This window comes from Odontesthes bonariensis, chromosome 8 (assembly GCF_027942865.1).
Source record: "Odontesthes bonariensis isolate fOdoBon6 chromosome 8, fOdoBon6.hap1, whole genome shotgun sequence".
Lineage (NCBI taxonomy): Eukaryota > Metazoa > Chordata > Actinopteri > Atheriniformes > Atherinopsidae > Odontesthes > Odontesthes bonariensis.
The window spans coordinates 30,082,927-30,100,257 of NC_134513.1; the positions used below are offsets into that span (position 1 = coordinate 30,082,927).

Consider the following 17,331-nt stretch of genomic DNA (forward strand, 5'->3'; position numbering starts at 1 on the left):
ATTTCTTTTTTACTTTGGCTTGGTGAAGGGATGTGTCGCTGGCGCTGCCCGTTCGTTTCGCCATGATAAGGGGTTGCGTCTCCTAACTCCGCCGCAATGTTGTTAGCTAGCTAACCTGCACGGCGCGTATGGGCAGGGCACATATGCAACCACTATCAATGCTCTGATTGGCTGCATAGCTTAAAGGGACATTATGTAATTTCTTCCCCCATCTAGTGGTGCAATTTTATTTTGCAAATTTGAATGAATTTGCTCTCTAGCGCCTCACGTTTTCAAATGTGCGTTGCAACTTCTTGAACTACGGCAAGCGGATTGTGTCAAAATTCAAGAAGCTATAGCTTCAGACTCAAGGTCCATACAAACAAAAAGAAATCAAGACACGCAGTACAAAGGATTACATAACACACATACAACAACACTATAAATACAGATGACAGATAACATGTCAGATAACATAAGTTGACATAGCCTTTGGTGTGCAAGCAATGCAATGAGTCATATTCCGGGAGTTACCGGAAGTGACGTCGACGCAGCATTAGCATTAGCAGCATTAGCATTAGCAGCATTAGCAGCGGTAAATAAACTCCCGGTAAACTTACAAACTTTCTAATGCCTCGTTTTGTGAGTTAAGAGCCTATGTGTACTACGGCAGAAGTTTGGTAACAATCAATGCATTATTAGTGGGATAATTTACGAGATAAAATCTATTTAGCATTAGCGGCTGTAAAAAGACCATTCGGCGGAAATGACGTTACAATGACGTCATTTCCGCTTGCAGGCCTGGCGGGGAAATCGCGATTCGAAGTGCTTTATGTCCCTCTCGGCACTTCGTCATTTTTCATAGACCAGAAGGACATGGCAGCCTCCATAGAGCTTGCCCGCTCTATGTAGATACAGACAAGTTATTCTTCACTCAGGAGGATAAGTGAGATTTTTGACAGAGATCATTTTACACCAATGAGGACTAACTCATGAATGAATATGTTGATTTGAGCTAATAAATTACTTAATTTATTACATAGTGTCCCTTTAAGTAAACCGAATCGTATCATTGGCTGAACACCTGTCACTCACTGCGTTATATTGAAAAATGGTACAGAAAAAAAACACATTATTGGTCTAATCAATTAGATTAAATTAGGTCTAGTATTAGATATTAATACGTTTATACAAATTTTATTTTATGCGCTGCATAGATTTTCTTGTGCGCTGAGAAGCTGTGCGAGCAGCTTAGAGGGAACATTATTCTGAGGTGATAATACATCATTTTAACACTGCAGATAAAGCATGCCTTCTTCTGCCTGTCTCGACCAAGTGCTCCTACGCCTTGGTTTCCTGGTTCCAACCTGTACCCGGCTCTCCGTAGTCTGGATATCCCCACCAGCCACATATCCGCACCTGCCTTCCCGCCTAGCCTCTGCTGGGACTCCTACCGACACAGCCAGTACCCAAGGGCGGACTGGAAATCGGGAGTACCGGGACTTTTCCCGGTGGGCCGGTGGGTCAGTGGACCAGTGGAGTTTTAATGTTTTAATGTAGTTGGGCTGGCCTTTAATGTGATAACCAATGTTAACAGTTCCTCTAGTGTCTGGCTAATCAACATTGGAGGGCCCAGGGTATAGGCCCCTCCTCCTCTTCATCTGTCAATTCATCAATCAATCAGCAGAGCCGGACAGTAATGGAGTACATTTACTTGAGTACAGTACTTAAGTACAATTTTCAGGGATCTGTACTTTACTCAAGTATAATTTTTGGGCAGTACTCATGACTTTACTCAAGTACATTTGAGAGGCAAATATTGTACTCTTTACTCCACTACATTTCTATCCATAACCGTGAGTAAAAAAAAAAAAACTAAATTTGTCGTTTCCCTCTCAAACGTGATTGGATTGTGCGGGCACCACGTACTGATTGGGACAGCCTATCAGCAATCACCTTCAGCTTTCCACCAAAGTCAACTCCATGGTCAGATTAGATGAGAGAAACCATGGAATGTGGAATCCCGGGAATGTGCCAACCCGTGGTCCCACCTCTCCAGACTATTTCAATTTTCTGAACAAGTTAATGATAGTTTTCGCAAGTGTTTGCTCTGTTTACCAAAAGAGAACTTCATCACCTCCTACAAAAATTAATCCTCCAATTTGCAGAAGCATGTCATTTCTAAGCTAGATTCTAGCTACAGAAAAGTGCACTAAATGATTGGCTATCTACGATAATGCAGCTTTTTACATTCTCGGTTACGTTTGAGTAGTCGAAGCCACATGCACCCGCCAATTTGCCACCTATAGCTAGCCATTCAGATGGCTAACTTTGGCCTGCCAATAGTGAGCATAAGCCGAGACAAGCTAATCATGTAACACCTGCTGCAAGACAGAAGCCCGTAACATCAGTTAAGGTTTTTTTAGCTTTGTTCCGCTGCACTTTAGAACGCTGGAATTAAGTTACAGCGGAGTTACGGCCATGGTTACGGCACTCTGCCTTTGTTTTACCATGCACCAATGTTAAGATAGGGTTCGAGTTTTGTTTACTGCGCTGGAGTTACGGTGTTATGGTGGCTAGCTGCCTGTCAATCTGAACTCACTGACAGAAAACAACGCGAGTGGGTTGCTATGCTGCGTGTATAACACGGTCAGGTTCAGAGGTGTGTCAACTCAGAACTCTGCTATATTGCCTTCTTTGCTGGTTTAGGTTCATTGATTTGCTTGATGAAAAAACACATACATACAATTGCTAGCTGAATTTTTTTTTCTGATATTACATATTTATGTAAGCTGAGCATTTGTTTTTAAGTTCTTGAGTATACTGTGTGTTCAACAGTCAGGTTCAAATATGGATGCAAAAATCCATTAAAACTCTAGCAGAGGTTTGTCAGTGTTGCCATTGTGCTATTGCCTTGCAAGTGAGAAATGTTAAATAAAGCAACATGGTAAAAAGATGAAAATGACTTGTTTTTACTTTCAATTCCTTGTACATTCTCCAAGGTAATAACATTAATATTTTTCATAACTCCATGTAGGACGTTTCTATACATAAATGTAAGCACTGTGGCAATAGTAATGTACTCTTGTAAATGTACTCTTGTACTCTTGATACTCAAGTACTTTTAAAAACAAGTACTTCAGTACTTATACTTAAGTAGACATCTGACTGTAGTACTTTTACTTGTACTTGAGTAAAATTTATCAAGGGGTATCTGTACTTTTACTCAAGTAAGGAAGCTGTGTACTCTGTCCGCCTCTGTCAATCAGCAGTGCAAAAATGGAGAAGAAACGTAAAGGAGGAGAGCAAAAATTGAGAGAAAAAAAAAGGCAACAAACTACAAGCTACAAGCAGATGCGGCCAAGTGTCAGAAAATTACAAATATATTTTCTGCTGGTGCATCATCCTCACCAGGACCCAGTTTGATGACCTGCTCGGGAGGATCGGTGCCGTGATCTCTCGGCAGGCGCTCAACTACAGGCGCTCCGCAGCTGAAATGGAGCGCCTGTAGTTGAGCAGGTGGGTGTCTCAGAATCCAGAGTGGAGAACTAAAGCCTTTAGCTTGGAAATCCAGAGTGCAATGAACAACGAAGGAGCAGACACACTGTAGCAGTGAGACAATCTGGCGAAGATTGGTTGCTCCTGCAGATCCTTATGAAGGCGCCTTGACGAGCGCAGATGGAGAGCAGGTGCGAGTGCAGGAGCTGAACCAGACTCTGCCCCAGGCTTCCTGGAAAGCTGCTCGACCCCGCCTGAGACCCAGAAACCAAACAAACACCACAGCAGGGCTCTTGAGTGCGACCAATTTGGTCGCACGTGCGACCTATTTTCTCAATGGTGCGACTAAAAAAAAAATCTCAGGTTGCACCGGTGCCACCCGTTCCTGGAAAAAAAAAAAAAAAAAAGTCTACGCGACTCTGAATGTCTCCCTGTGGTTCAACAACAGACACACGTTAGACCCATATCGTGGTCTAAACCAATCAGAGATAGTGAAAGGCGGGACCCCCTTCTGATTGGCCCATGTACGTGTGTACGTTTGAACATGTGCTTGCTAGTCAGACAGAGAGGTGATGAACCTCGGCTCGTCATATAAGCAGTGGATGTAGCCACGGGTGATAAGATGAAAAGAACGATTGACAACTTTTTGGTTAAGTTAAGGCCTGATTCGTCCAAAAATAATCACAATCAATGCTCTGACACGGAGCCATCAACCTCCTACGTTATGTCAAGCCCTGGTCCGGAGCTAGCATCAGATAATGAGCTACATACGATCGACTCCGAGCCTGAACCAACTGAAAATATAGCTGCAAGCAGCGATGTGGGGGTCCTAGCAGAATGGCACAATAGACAAGGCTTGGGCTGCTCAGGAAGGCGTTGTGAGTCCATGCAACAAGTTTGGCATTGATACATCAATGCATCGCAGAGATTTGGCCAAATGTCCTGTTTGCGTGTCGGCATAGAGTTTGATTGGTTGCCACGGTTAAACGGAAGTGTAATAAAAAAATCCACATGATAACTTATGTGCGGCTTGGTCTGAAGATTCTATGTGCCAAGTCCTGTGATGATTAGGCAATCTGCGTGGCCTGAAATGCTTTTTTTTAAGGTTTTCAATTAAATTCAAAATGGTGGAAGATAAAAGATGGCGCAGATGACGTCATGAGGTTCGTTGACCTCGTCTATATGCAGGAATTCCAACGGTACCTTATTTGTGACATTTGGACCAAGGGGTCCAAAGATATGAGCAAAAATGCATTTTTGCTACATATAGCGCCACCTATTGGCCAAACGTCACCAACCTTCTTGGGCCAATTACCTTAGCGGTCTTAAGTCTGTGTTAGAAGTTTGACGTCATAACATCAAATGGTTGCCAAGATATGACCTCACTTCCGGTTTGGCGGCGTCAACCTCGAGTTTGATTGGCTTATATGGAAAAACGGAAGCCTAATTAAAAATTCCACATGAAAACTTTTGTGCGACTTGGTCTTAAGAATCTATGTGCCAAGTTTCGTGAAAATTGGACAATCTGTGTGACCTGAAATGCTTTTTTAAGCTTTTTGATAAAATTCAAAATGGCGGAAAATCTAAGTATACGCAAATTGACGTCATAGGGTGCGTTGGACTCGTCATGATCCAAGGATTCCAACGTTACCTCATTTGTGAAATTTGGACCAAGTAGTCCAAAGTTATTAAGCTGAATGCATTTCAAACTTTGACGTGTTGGTGGCGCTAGAGTAAGCTCTTGGGCCATGAAAATTCTTGAGTTTTACTTTGGCACTTGGCTGATTACGTGTGCCAAATTTCACAACTTTTTACAATAGCGTTCATGGGGCTGCCATAGACTTCAATTACAGCGGAAACGGATCAATAGGAAAAGCTACTAACACAATGGGTTCCTGCAGCTTCGCTTCTAGGACCCCCAATTAAAAGGGGTAAAGTGTATACATTTACAACAGTGGCTCGACCAGTTTCCCTGGCTAAGATGCAGTAAAGCCGATAATATAATGCACTGCATTTACTGTAAAGTGTGGCAAAATAGTGCATTTGTGACTGGTTCTAATACATTTCGAATTGAAACGCTGAAAAAGCACAACGCATCTATGAAACACATTACCTGCTCAGTGTCCCCTGTCCCCGCTGCCTTTCAGCGGCAGGCAGCAGCAAACACATCATCGGACGAGGCCGAGATGATAATCAAATTTAACGTTGCCGACCATATTGCAAAAGTTCCCTTCACTAAGTTCAAGTCCGAAATAATTCTTCAGAAGAAAAATGGCTTGAACGTAAACCCGACGTACAGCAATGTCATGTGCGCGCAATTTATAGGAGTCAACGTAGATTAGGGATGTCGAAATTTAAAAAAAGTCTTGACCGACCACTGAGCTTCATCAGTCGATTAACACTCTGGAGTCTAAAACCTGCCGGCGGGATTTTTGATACATCTCCAAAAACACATCTGTAACTCTGTGAGTTTGTGTCATTCAAACATATAAGTGACACCATTAAAAACCTTGAAACTTCTAGTTTTCAAATATATATATTTTAAAATAAATTATATAGGTGGCCCTTTTTAAAAAGAGTGAACAGAAATCTTTGGATTTTTTGTAGTCTCAGACTGCAGCAGCTTCCTAGGCCACACCTATCGCTATTCACATGTTAAGTACCAGGTGATTGAGTGGCTATTCACAGGTGAGAACACGCCCCATTCAGCCAGCATGTGGGGGAAGGCAGCAATGTCCTGCCAGTGACAGACAATTATCACATGGAGAGTGACAGGGGGTGGGGGGAATCAGGGGTGTTACACACCCATCTAATTAGTATTCAACTAACAGAGACACTACCTGGAGTTACAATGACTTTTTTACAGTTTGTGTGAAAACAAAAAAACATTTCTGACTGCACTTTTTACTTTTATGCAGCCAACACTTTTGTTTACAAGGTTCAACCTTCAAAAGTCTTGGCTAGATATATTGATAGTGTGTTTTCTTGCACTGTTTGAAGACCTCTAAAACTTGTTTTTTTTGTACAGTTGTGTTTCCCCTCAATTTAAATAAAACTCGTTTGTATTACATTCACTTTACTCTCATATTGTTTTTTGTTAGGCTTTTCAGAATACAACCATATGTGTCACTTTTGCATAGATGTTTACAGTTAGTTGAAATACTTGAAAATGTCAAGGTGGTGAGTCTTTGAAAAGGCCTTAAGGCTGATTCTTACTCGGCGCAACCGCGCAACTGTTCTGGCTCGAGAACCATTAATGACGTCATCGAAAGCGCCAGCCCCTTCACAGTTCCTTCAGCTCATAAGCGCAGTTTGTGCCGAGTATGCGTCACATTTGCAGTTCTCTCCAGACCAGCGGGCGTCACTGTTGAGGAAACAAGCTGAAGAACCGGACGAAGAAAAGCATACGAAGAAAGCATACACAATGCCACCTGTGGTGTCACGTCAGCAGAGTCTGGCACATCTGATGCGGAATGAATTTACTCTGGGTGTAGAACTGAATGTATCTCAGAGCTGACAACTGCCGTGTTGTCCCAGTGTAACTTCATAGACGTGTCGTACAGATGTTTGTAGAGGCGCACCCTCTCGGTCACCGCGGTCTCTGCAGTGTTCATGTTTCCTTTCTCTTGGTCAGCTGTTTCCGGTTGAGCACGCGCAAAGTCAGAAAAAAAGTTGTGTGCGCGACCTTGCGCCGCGTGAGGATTTTCTAGCTTGCGACGGGGGGCGTGGTGGAATTTTGGGTCACGTGACCGTTTGCGCCATTTGCGACCAGCTAGTAAGAGCGAGGTTGCGCCGAGTAAGAATCAGCCTTTAGACTCCATACGGTTAAAGTCGGTCACCGAAAATTCTACAAGTGCCATTTATGATATCTGTGTCCTGTCGCGCGTCTTTCTCTACCTCGTGGAACAAGTTATGCCCCCCTTTTAGACTGGTTAGGCTCCCATCACACAATCAATGTTAGTTCGTGCCCTTGGTATTATACATTTTCCCCAATCATTGACCACTAGTTCTAGGCGTACTTGTGGAGGAATAAGGGTTTTGGGTAGAAAAATAATTGCTGTGCCTGCGCAGACACGCACAGCCACACATTACGCGCAACAGCGCCCTTCCAGTCACGGTACTTTTTAAACACGAATGAAACGTGGCACCGAACTGGGGCTGTAAAAAGCCCACGTTACAAAGTCACAAACAGAGAACGGTGCATTTGGCGGTGTTACAGGAAAGTAGGTTAACCAATGACTTCGTTAAAAAAAAAAAATTACCGAATGCCAACAGCCTCTGTGGCGTAGCCTATGCTGCACAAAGTCCTTTGCAATAAGTTCCTGTCGTCATGCCATTTAAGTACAGATGAATATATCACAACAAGTAGGCTAAGTTAGTCTTGTGTCTTTTGCCATTACAGTGTTACAATTATCATTATGTCGTAGTCCACACGCAGCCACTAACAAGCTGGCAGTGAAGGTTGTCACACTATTGCCGTCAGGATACATTTGCATTAGCCTACACGCAACACTTAACTTCTCACGTCAAAATGAGAGGATCTCTGAGGAGGGCGCTACGTGAGCTCTGCTGCGGTTGTTCTTCCATCGTGGGATGGCTCATGCTCACATATCATTTCTAAAGATATAGTGAGGGTTTTTTTTTTTAAACCGACGGCAGAAAAATTCTAACCGGACGACGTTGATTCGGTCAACCATCGGCCATACGGTCATTGGTTAACATCCCTATCGCAGATACATTGAAAAAAAAGAAGTCTGTGCTAATTGCGAACAGTGAGTACATGGCATTCCTGATCGTTCAGGAATGCGTCATTCTGTACGGCCGTATCTTGAGGAGAGGAAGACCGGTGAATACACTGATATATATTTAACCCAAGTACAGGAGTTGGCCATCCAAGGGGCATGTGACTGCAATGGAGGATAGACCAGAAGACATTGAGCCATGAGATGTTCAGTTTGAAGCCCTTAAAACACTTGCAAATTTAATTTACATTTTCTTTTTATTTAATTTATCTTGAGATGTTTTAATTTAAATTTCAGGTCATTGAAGCACTTTAAGCTTTAAGTTTCAGTAAGTAGTTAGAAAGTTAAGTTCAGTAAGTTTGTAAAATTGTGCTTCAAATAAAGAACTTTATTTTGACCAGATTGCTAATAGACATATATGGGCATCGATTTAAAAATAAATAAATAAATAAAGTGAACCTGTAAAACTGCAGTTTTAAATGCAATGCGTTTGAAAATTTGGGTGCACCTAACTTTTGTGCTGGTGCACCTAAGAAAAAAAGTTAGGCGCACCAGTGCAACCAGTGCAAAAAGTTAGTCTAGAGCCCTGCACAGCCAAGCAGGATCATGACAGATTCAGTGTCTTGTCCAAAGTCAGTTCTTCCACATGTGGACTGTGGAAGCCGTGGGTCAAACCACCGACCTTTCAGTTAGCACACCGACCAATAACAATCCAACATCTGTAAGCAGCCTGTTGAACCTGGAAACTTATCAATAATTTCCATGAAAATGTTTCGTGTGATACAGATGAAAATGTGGCTGTTAGCTAGGGTGGCCATGCGTCCGTATTTCCCGGGACATGTCCGTATTTCACGTCCTGTCCTGGGCGTCCCGTGAAATACGGACATGTCCCGGGAAATACGGACATGTCCCGGGAAATACGGACGAATATGTTAGCTTGACAGAAACATAACTCCCACATGGCTCTAATACTTGCTGCTGGTCAGAGGTGCTGCTTCATTCTCCTTTCTGCTGACCTGTATGTTGCTTTCTGTTCCCTCATCACTTTTGTAAAACTCTTTACATACATGCAGTAATGATATTAACACAACAAGGAGCCTCTTCTGCTTCTCAGTGTGCTGGAAAGTAAACACAGCAGTTTCCACAGCCTAATATTTGGAGCGTGTCCTGTGCACTCTACAGTTATCTCCCACCACCCCTCCCTCACATCTCCAACAGGAAGTCTCCTGCTGTGAAGCACATGTTACCAGAAACTCTGGAAGAGGTCCAGATGAACCTTTCTGCAGATTCTCCAGAACATCTCTGGTGTTCATGTGCAGAAACGGCTTTTAGGGAACTAAACTACTAATCTACACTGACACATGAAGTCAAAGAACACATCAACTCACCGAGCCTTTCTGCAGTTCCTCACAGCTGGAATCAGTCTACTTCGTCCCCCATCTGTTGTGTTGTACTCCTCCAGGTCCAACTCCTCCAGAACCTGCTCTGATGTCTGCAGCATGTAGGCCAGAGCTGAGCACTGGATCTCAGAGAGTTCCTTCTCTGATCTGTTCCCTGACTTCAGGAACTTTTGGATCTCCTGATAAACTGAGAGATGGTTCATCTCCATCAGACAGTGGAAGATGTTGATGCTTCTGTCAGGAGAAATGTTGGACATGTTCATCTCCTTCAGGTTGTTGATGACTCTCTGGATGGTTTCTGGACTGTTCTGTGTCTGACCCAGCAGGCCTGCTAAGAGTCTCTGGTTGGACTCCACAGAGAGGCCATGAAGGAAGCGAACAAACAGGTCCAGGTGGCCATTTTTACTGTTGAGGGATTTCTCCATCACTCTCTTCAGGAAGTCATCCAGAGATGAGTAACGGTAGTCTTCTCCCAGGAAGCTCTTCAGCACCTCAGTGTTCCTGTTGGTGAATCCCAGGAAGCTCTTCAGCCCCTTTTTCTTGCTGTTGGTGAAACAGTGCATCATGTAGACTGCAGCCAGAAACTCCTGAACACTCAGATGAACAAAGCTGTAAACTGGTTTCTTGAAGATCACACACTCTCTTTTGAAGATCTCTGTACAAACTCCTGAATACAGCGTTGCGTCTGTGACATCCAGGCCACACTGCTCCAGGTCTTCCTGGTAGAACATGATGTTTCCTTTCTCCAGATGTTCAAACGCCAGCCTCCCCAGCTTCAGAAGAACGTCCCTGTCAGCCTCCGTCAGCTCCTGTGGACCCGCCTCAGGTCCCTGGTGGTACTTGTTCTTCTTCCTCTGTGTCTGAACCAGCAGGAAGTGGGAGTACATGTCAGTGGTGGTCTTGGGCAGCACTGCTCTCTGCTTTGTGGTCAACATGTGCTCCAGAACTGTAGCAGTGATCCAGCAGAAGACTGGGATTCCACACATGATGTGGAGGCTCCTGGATGCCTGGATGTGGGAGCTGATTCTGCTGGACAGCTCCTCATCTCTGAACCTCCTCCTGAAGTACTCCTCCTTCTGGGAATCGGTGAAGCCTCGTACTTCTGTTACCCTGGCGACACATGTAGGAGGGATCCGATTGGCTGCTGCAGGTCGGGAAGTTATCCAGACGAGAGCCGAGGGAAGCAGGTTCCCCCTGATGAGGTTTGTCAGCAGCACGCTGACTGATGACGTCTGTGTGACATCAGACACAACCTCCCTGTTGCTGAACTCCAGAGACAGTCTGCTTTCATCCAGGCCGTCAAAGATGAACAGAAGTGTGCAGCCGGCCAGCTGCTCTGCTGGGAGCTTCTGTAATGTTGGATGGAAAACATGGAGCAGCGTGAGAAGACTGTGCCGCTCCTCTCTGATCAGGTTCAGCTCCCTGAAGGAAAGCAGGATCACCACACTGACATCCTGGTTCTCCAGGCCCTCGGCCCAGTCCAGAGTGAACTTCAGCACTGAGAAGGTTTTTCCGACACCAGCGACGCCGTTGGTCAGAACCACTCTGATGGCTCCCTGCTGCTCAGGTAAGGCTTTAAAGATGTCGTGGCACCTGATTGGAGTGTCATGGAGGCTCTGGATCTTGGAAGCCGTCTCCAGCTGCCTCACCTCATGCTGGGTATGAACCTCTTCACTCCACCCCTCTGTGATGTAGAGCTCAGTGTAGATCCTGTTGAGGAGGGTTCCACCTCCTGTCCCATCAGTTCCTTCAGTCACATGTTCACATCTCCTCCTCAGACTCATCTTATGTTCACCTAAAACCTCCTGCAGACCAACATCTGCTGAACAAAGAACAAATGAGACCAAACACAAACACAGTAGATTCAATTCATCAGGACTTGTTCTTCTTTATCTTTCTGACCCCAGTTGAACATGTTTTTGGCTTCACACAGAAAACTTTTCTTTTCCTTCCACCTCTCAGTAAAATGATCAGTAAACAGGAAAACAATGCTGATGGTAAATGATGTTCCTGATGACCTTTGTGATGACCCCGTGGGTCCTCTTGTGGTTGGCTGTGGTATTGACCAGTGTCTGTCTGTCCTGCTGGGAGGTGATTTCTGTGATTTAGGACACCTGTTGCTCCTTCTGTGTTACTTTGGCCCCTTTAGTCCTGATTTCAGTCTAATCACTCTGCTCTTCTACACAATGTGCTGCCATCTTGGTCATTGTGTTCGTTTAGTTTAATTCTACTCATTTGATCCACCTCTGATTTAACTGATTTCCACACCTCGTGATATGAAGGTTGGATTTGGCGTATAAATTCAGTCTGATGATAGTTATTAAAATGATTCTCTAACTTTAATTCATGGTGTGTCTCTTCTGTTGTGTCCATGTGAGTCAGGTCCTAACAACTGTTGTTGTTCTGTTTGACACCACAATGTGTCTGCATTAAAACAGCAGGTTAACCATCAGACCCAAAGCTTTGTGTAAAATCAAACTTGATTTCATGAGGTAAAAACACACGTGATGCATCAGTTAGTAACGGGTTAACAGAAATATCTGACCTGGTGCAGCTCTGGTTCTGGATCTTTCTGCACACTGGGGACAGGAGGAGCCTCCTGAGGATGCAGACTGGTCCCAGTATGAGGTGATGCACTGTCTGCAGAGCCAGTGTCCACAGCTGGTAGAGACTGGATCCTTCAGGACGTCCTGACTAGAGGTGGGGGAAATTTCCGATTTTTAGATTAATCTAGATTCGGCCGTGGAAGAATCGAGAACGATTCACAAACATCCAAATTCCGATTATTCAAATATGGTAAGTAAAGCAGAACTAATACAGCAAGTGCGGTCTTCGAGATACTACAGGGTACGGACCGAGAGCACACATCCACCGCACACGCCCCCAGAAAACAAAAACAACAAGCATGGCTGAGCTAACCAACCCACCTCGTCGTGAGATCCGACCTGCTCCTAAACATTTAAAAGCAGATGTGTGGAATAATTTTGGATTCTACAACGTTGATGGAGGAAAAGAATTGGACAAAAGCTACGTTGTGTGCAAGATTTGTCGCGCTAAAATAAAATACTTTGGCAACACAACGAACATGAGAAGTCACACAGCACGATTCGACCCGACGGAGGAGGTGGGAAAGCCGGCTGCTGTTGCTACTAGCAGCCAGAGAACAATTGAGGACGCTCTGAGTAAGCTGCCACCCACATCGGCAAAAGCCAACCGAATTACGAAAGGCATCGCGGAATTCATAGCCATGGGTTTGCAACCTTACTCGGTTGTAGAAAATTGGGTATTTCGGCGAATGATGGAAGCAACGGAGCCGAGGTACATCCCATCCCGACGCTATTTCACCGACACGGCCATCCCGGCACTCTACAAGCAGACTAAAGCAGAAATCACATCATCGCTGTTAAATGCAGACAGAGTCGCCGTTACATGTGATGCGTGGACATCTGTAGCCACCGAATCATTCGTTACTATTACTGCGGTTGTACACTAAGGTTCAAATGTTCATGAATTTCCATTGGATATTTCCATAAAGGTTAATAAAATATAATGGAAATGAATTCAACTCTTTGTTTCTTATTACAAATGCACTGTTTTTTGAACTGCAATTGATGAATGCTCATTCAGTGAGACAAAAAGAAATGTGGAAAAAGTGCATCAATATACATAAATTAAAAATGCATCAATAATCGTTTTATAATCGAATCGTAGCCTCTGAATCGAATCGTGAGGTGCCCCAAGATTCCCACCCCTAGTCCTGACACAGAGCACAGCAGGACTGCTGCTCCTCCTCACAAACACCACTCCTCTTCCTCCCTCTGTAAACACATGTCTTCATCACTAATATAACTTTAAAATAACTCCCTTTGGCATGAACTCTGTTTTTATGTGAATATAAACTCAACCCTTCCTGCAGCAGCATTTTACATTGGGATCAATATTCAGTTTATGTGCTGACTTCACTGTGTGAATATTACTGCTGCTGCTCTACAGAAAACATTTCATTAGATTTTAAATTCATTCTAACCATTTTCTACATTTGCTATTTTTAGAATTAAGAAATAAATAAACTCTTTAGTAATCACAAAGAGCCAATAAGTGTACTGACATCACTGACGAACACGTGGTCTTGTTCAGGGTCCATGTTGCTCCTGAACTGGAAGTAGAGTTTAGAATAATTTAACTAAACTTGAAATGATCAGAATCTAAAAGAAAAAGTTCTGTGAGAGCCACAGTGCGCCTGAGCAGGCAGCATCTACCCTCCTGTAAAAAACTTGGGCCACGTCAGATTGTGCGCAGCCATCTTGGTTTGACATCACACTGAGTGCTGTTCTCCCATCTGTTGCCATGGCAACATGAGACAGCAGCAGGTTAACCTCTTTATCAGGACATTTTGCATGTTTGGACTTAAATGCCGAGTTTGAAAAATCCTAAAATATGGAAATCTTCAAAGAAATCTCTGTTTCAGAAGTCTGTAAACTTATCAACAAGTTCAGAGTCATGAAACAGCTGCAGACTCACCTGGACCAACCAGGACAGGTGGTTTCAGGCTGTAACGGACGCTGCATGTTGAACCAAGCAGAACTCCATGAAGGAGGACCAAAGAAGAACTGATAGAAAAACTTTTTATCCTTTATGCTCACATAATCATTTCTACCTCCGTGTAACTGCTCATGCTGCCACTCTTGTGCCAATGCATGAGAATAACAGCTGCACTCGGAGGTTGCCCCTGCCTGCTCTCAGTGCTCTCAGAGGGGAATGTCCCACAGCCTTGCTGGCATCAGCGGCACCGTCTGCTCCGAGAAGAGGATATTCCACAGCCTCGGCACCACTGTCTGCCCCCAGAGGGGCAGAAGGGAATGTCTCATGACTCGTATGAACAAAATGTGAACGTCTGTTTACCCTGTAGAAGCTTGTTAAGAACTTAGTATCTTTGAACATCTGCATCACAGCCTCTGGATGCAGATGTTTCCATCCATCCATTATCTTCCGCTGGTCCGGGGATCGGGTCACGGGGGCAGCAGCTTGAGCAAAGAGACCCAGACGTCTCTGTCCCCGGCCACTTCCTCCAGCTCTTCTGGGGGGACCCCGAGACGTTCCCAGGCCAGCCGAGAAACATAGTCTCTCCAACGTGTCCTGGGTCTTCCCCGGGGCCTCCTCCCAGTGGGACGGGCCCGGAACACCTCACCGGGGAGGCGTCCAGGAGGCATTCTCACCAGATGCCCGAGCCACCTCATCTGACTCCTCTCGATGCGGAGGAGCAGCGGTTCTACTCCGAGCCCCTCCCGGATGACCGAGCTTCTCACCCTATCTCTAAGGGAGAGCCCAGACACCCTGCGGAGGAAACTCATTTCGGCCGCTTGTATTCGCGATCTCGTTCTTTCGGTCACTACCCACAGCTCGTGACCATAGGTGAGGGTAGGAACATAGACTGACCGGTAAATCGAGAGCCTCGCCTTCTGGCTCAGCTCCTTCTTCACCACGACGGGCCGGTGCAGAGCCCGCATCACTGCAGACGCCGCACCGATCCGTCTGTCAATCTCCTGTTCCCTTCGTCCCTCACTCGTGAACAAGACCCCGAGATACTTGAACTCCTCCACTTGGGGAAGGATCTCGTTCCCGACCCGGAGAGAGCATTCCACCCTTTTCCGTGGAATGAGTTTTCTTATTCATTTCCCATCATGAACTACAGAAAGAGAGACACTAAATAAACCTTCATTTACAGATAATATAATCTCACTGGGACCTTATTTAAGATGAATCATAAGTCAGTTATTGACTCTTCTCTTACTTTCTGTCTGAGGGTCCAGGTTCATTTCTAAAGTCTGGCTGAAAATCCATGGACCGGTCACTCTTCATAGACAGACAGTCAGATCCTGGAGACTCTGCTCTCTGTCTGTGGTGCTGACCTCTGCAAACACAAACATGTTGTTATTCATATCACATCAATCTCTGAGAAATTCTCTCATTAAAACCATTTAAGAAGCTGTGAACACACAAACTGCTGCAGAGAATCAGAAGCTTTCCTCTGTGGAACAGTCCTCTGAGATCACATTACAGCTTTTCTATCTGACTGACATCAGAGGCCACGTTTCCTCAGCAGGAACCTTCCACAGAGACCAGGAACCTCTGGAGGGTTCTGTCATGAGCCGCTTTCGGACTGTAGGAACCTTTGGCAGTTCTAATAACCTTTTAATCCGCGGGGCCGTTTTCTCCCGTGTTCGGACATACAGGAACTCGGGGCTTTCTCCCTTAGTTCCTATAACTATTTAGCTCCTTCTCCGAGGTCGGGTCTTTTCATGGTTCTATAGAACTAATCTAACGGAGGTGTGTGGTGGTCGGTAGCTACGCCCCATGTAATTCTATCACGGCTGAAATGTCTCCTCATATGACACAGACACAACTGGCGGGTGTTTAATAAGTTAAACTTACACTGGTCTCATTTGTCTGCAGCGCTCTGCTCTCCTTTCTTCCTTCATGACATAAAAAAGTATCTCCTGACTCTCTCTGTGAGCTCTTCCAGCCTCGATATTTGACGCCTGATGTGATTGTCCATGATTAATATCACCATCATGCAGACCATAAACACAGTGGCCTCCCCGCTCTCCATATTAGCTTCTTGGTGGTGTTTTTTCTACTCTCATTACTTTTACCGTTTTGTTTTGTGTTTGAATGTAGCGCTAAACGGCTAACGGCTAACACGTCACTGCAGCAGACGGCTGCGCGCGGCGCATCAGTCCCTATCAGGTCCCGACTCATGTGCGAATGCAGACTGAAACAGTTCCGCTGGGGAAGGACAGTTATCAGAACGAAATTCGAGGAGGGTAGTTCTGATAACTACTTTCTTAGAACTGTCTGTCCGAAAGCGGCTATGGTGAAGTGTGGCTGATTTGTTTTAAGCTCAGTTGGTCCCACAGAGTGTGGGTAAATGAACAAAGTAAGTTCTCACTGAGTTTTACTTTGATTAAACACACATATAAGAAGACATTTCTTTAGCTTCTGTAGAACTCTATGATCCAGACTTTAGTAATCCTGAATATGTTGATCACCATCTTCTTACGGCAAAGAAGCCTGGTCATTTATTAAACAGATACTGTCCACGTTAGCAGTTACTTAAGTCATCTGTTCATTTGTTTCATGTAACTAATCTGTAAATTAAGCATGATTTTATTTCATTTAAAGACAGAACGGCATCTTGAGGGCAGCTCACGGTCAGCTGTGCCTCTGAGTGAACTCTCCATACATTGCACAGAGTAGCATGGAGTGTTAAACTTGAATCCTCTGTTTGACTTGAGCTGATTGTTTCCTTTCTTGTGGCCCACACTGGGCTGCAGTTTCTACTGTTCTCAAAGATTTAAAAGAACTCAAATGTTGCTGTCTTACTTTACTGGATGTCTGGAAGCAGCTAGAAGTGACTGGAACCTCACTTCCCAAAGACTTCAGAACAGCTGTCCTATTGACAGGCTGGTCTGAGTTGTTGCTAAAAACATGACTTTCTTTCCTTTGTTGATGGCAAGGCCGGATTAACTATATGGGCCTGCGGCACAGTGCCCAGGGGCACCAACCATTCACAGCCAGTGGGGGGGCACCACACGACAAACTTTAAAAATAGTTTTTTCATGAATGTTTGTACACTTAAAATGATTACACTTGACATAAATATTCATATAAAATTCATTATTAAAACTAATGTGATAAGAACAGCAACGATA

The 17,331-nt window shown here is 44.6% G+C and overlaps 1 protein-coding gene across 3 annotated transcripts in view; it reads right to left on the reverse strand.

Moving 5' to 3' along the window:
* LOC142385542 (NACHT, LRR and PYD domains-containing protein 12-like) overlaps positions 1 to 17,331 on the reverse strand; it is an 80,124-nt gene that overhangs the window by 40,852 nt on the left and 21,941 nt on the right. For 2 of the 3 annotated variants that reach the window (XM_075472164.1, XM_075472163.1), the window contains exons 5-7: positions 15,411 to 15,530; positions 12,165 to 12,313; positions 9,608 to 11,441 (exon numbers count right to left, since the gene is read on the reverse strand). In XM_075472164.1, the coding sequence (XP_075328279.1) occupies positions 9,608 to 11,441; positions 12,165 to 12,313; positions 15,411 to 15,530 (2,103 nt within the window). The remainder of the gene's footprint in view (positions 1 to 9,607; positions 11,442 to 12,164; positions 12,314 to 15,410; positions 15,531 to 17,331) is intronic. The other variant, XM_075472165.1, reaches the window with a different exon arrangement.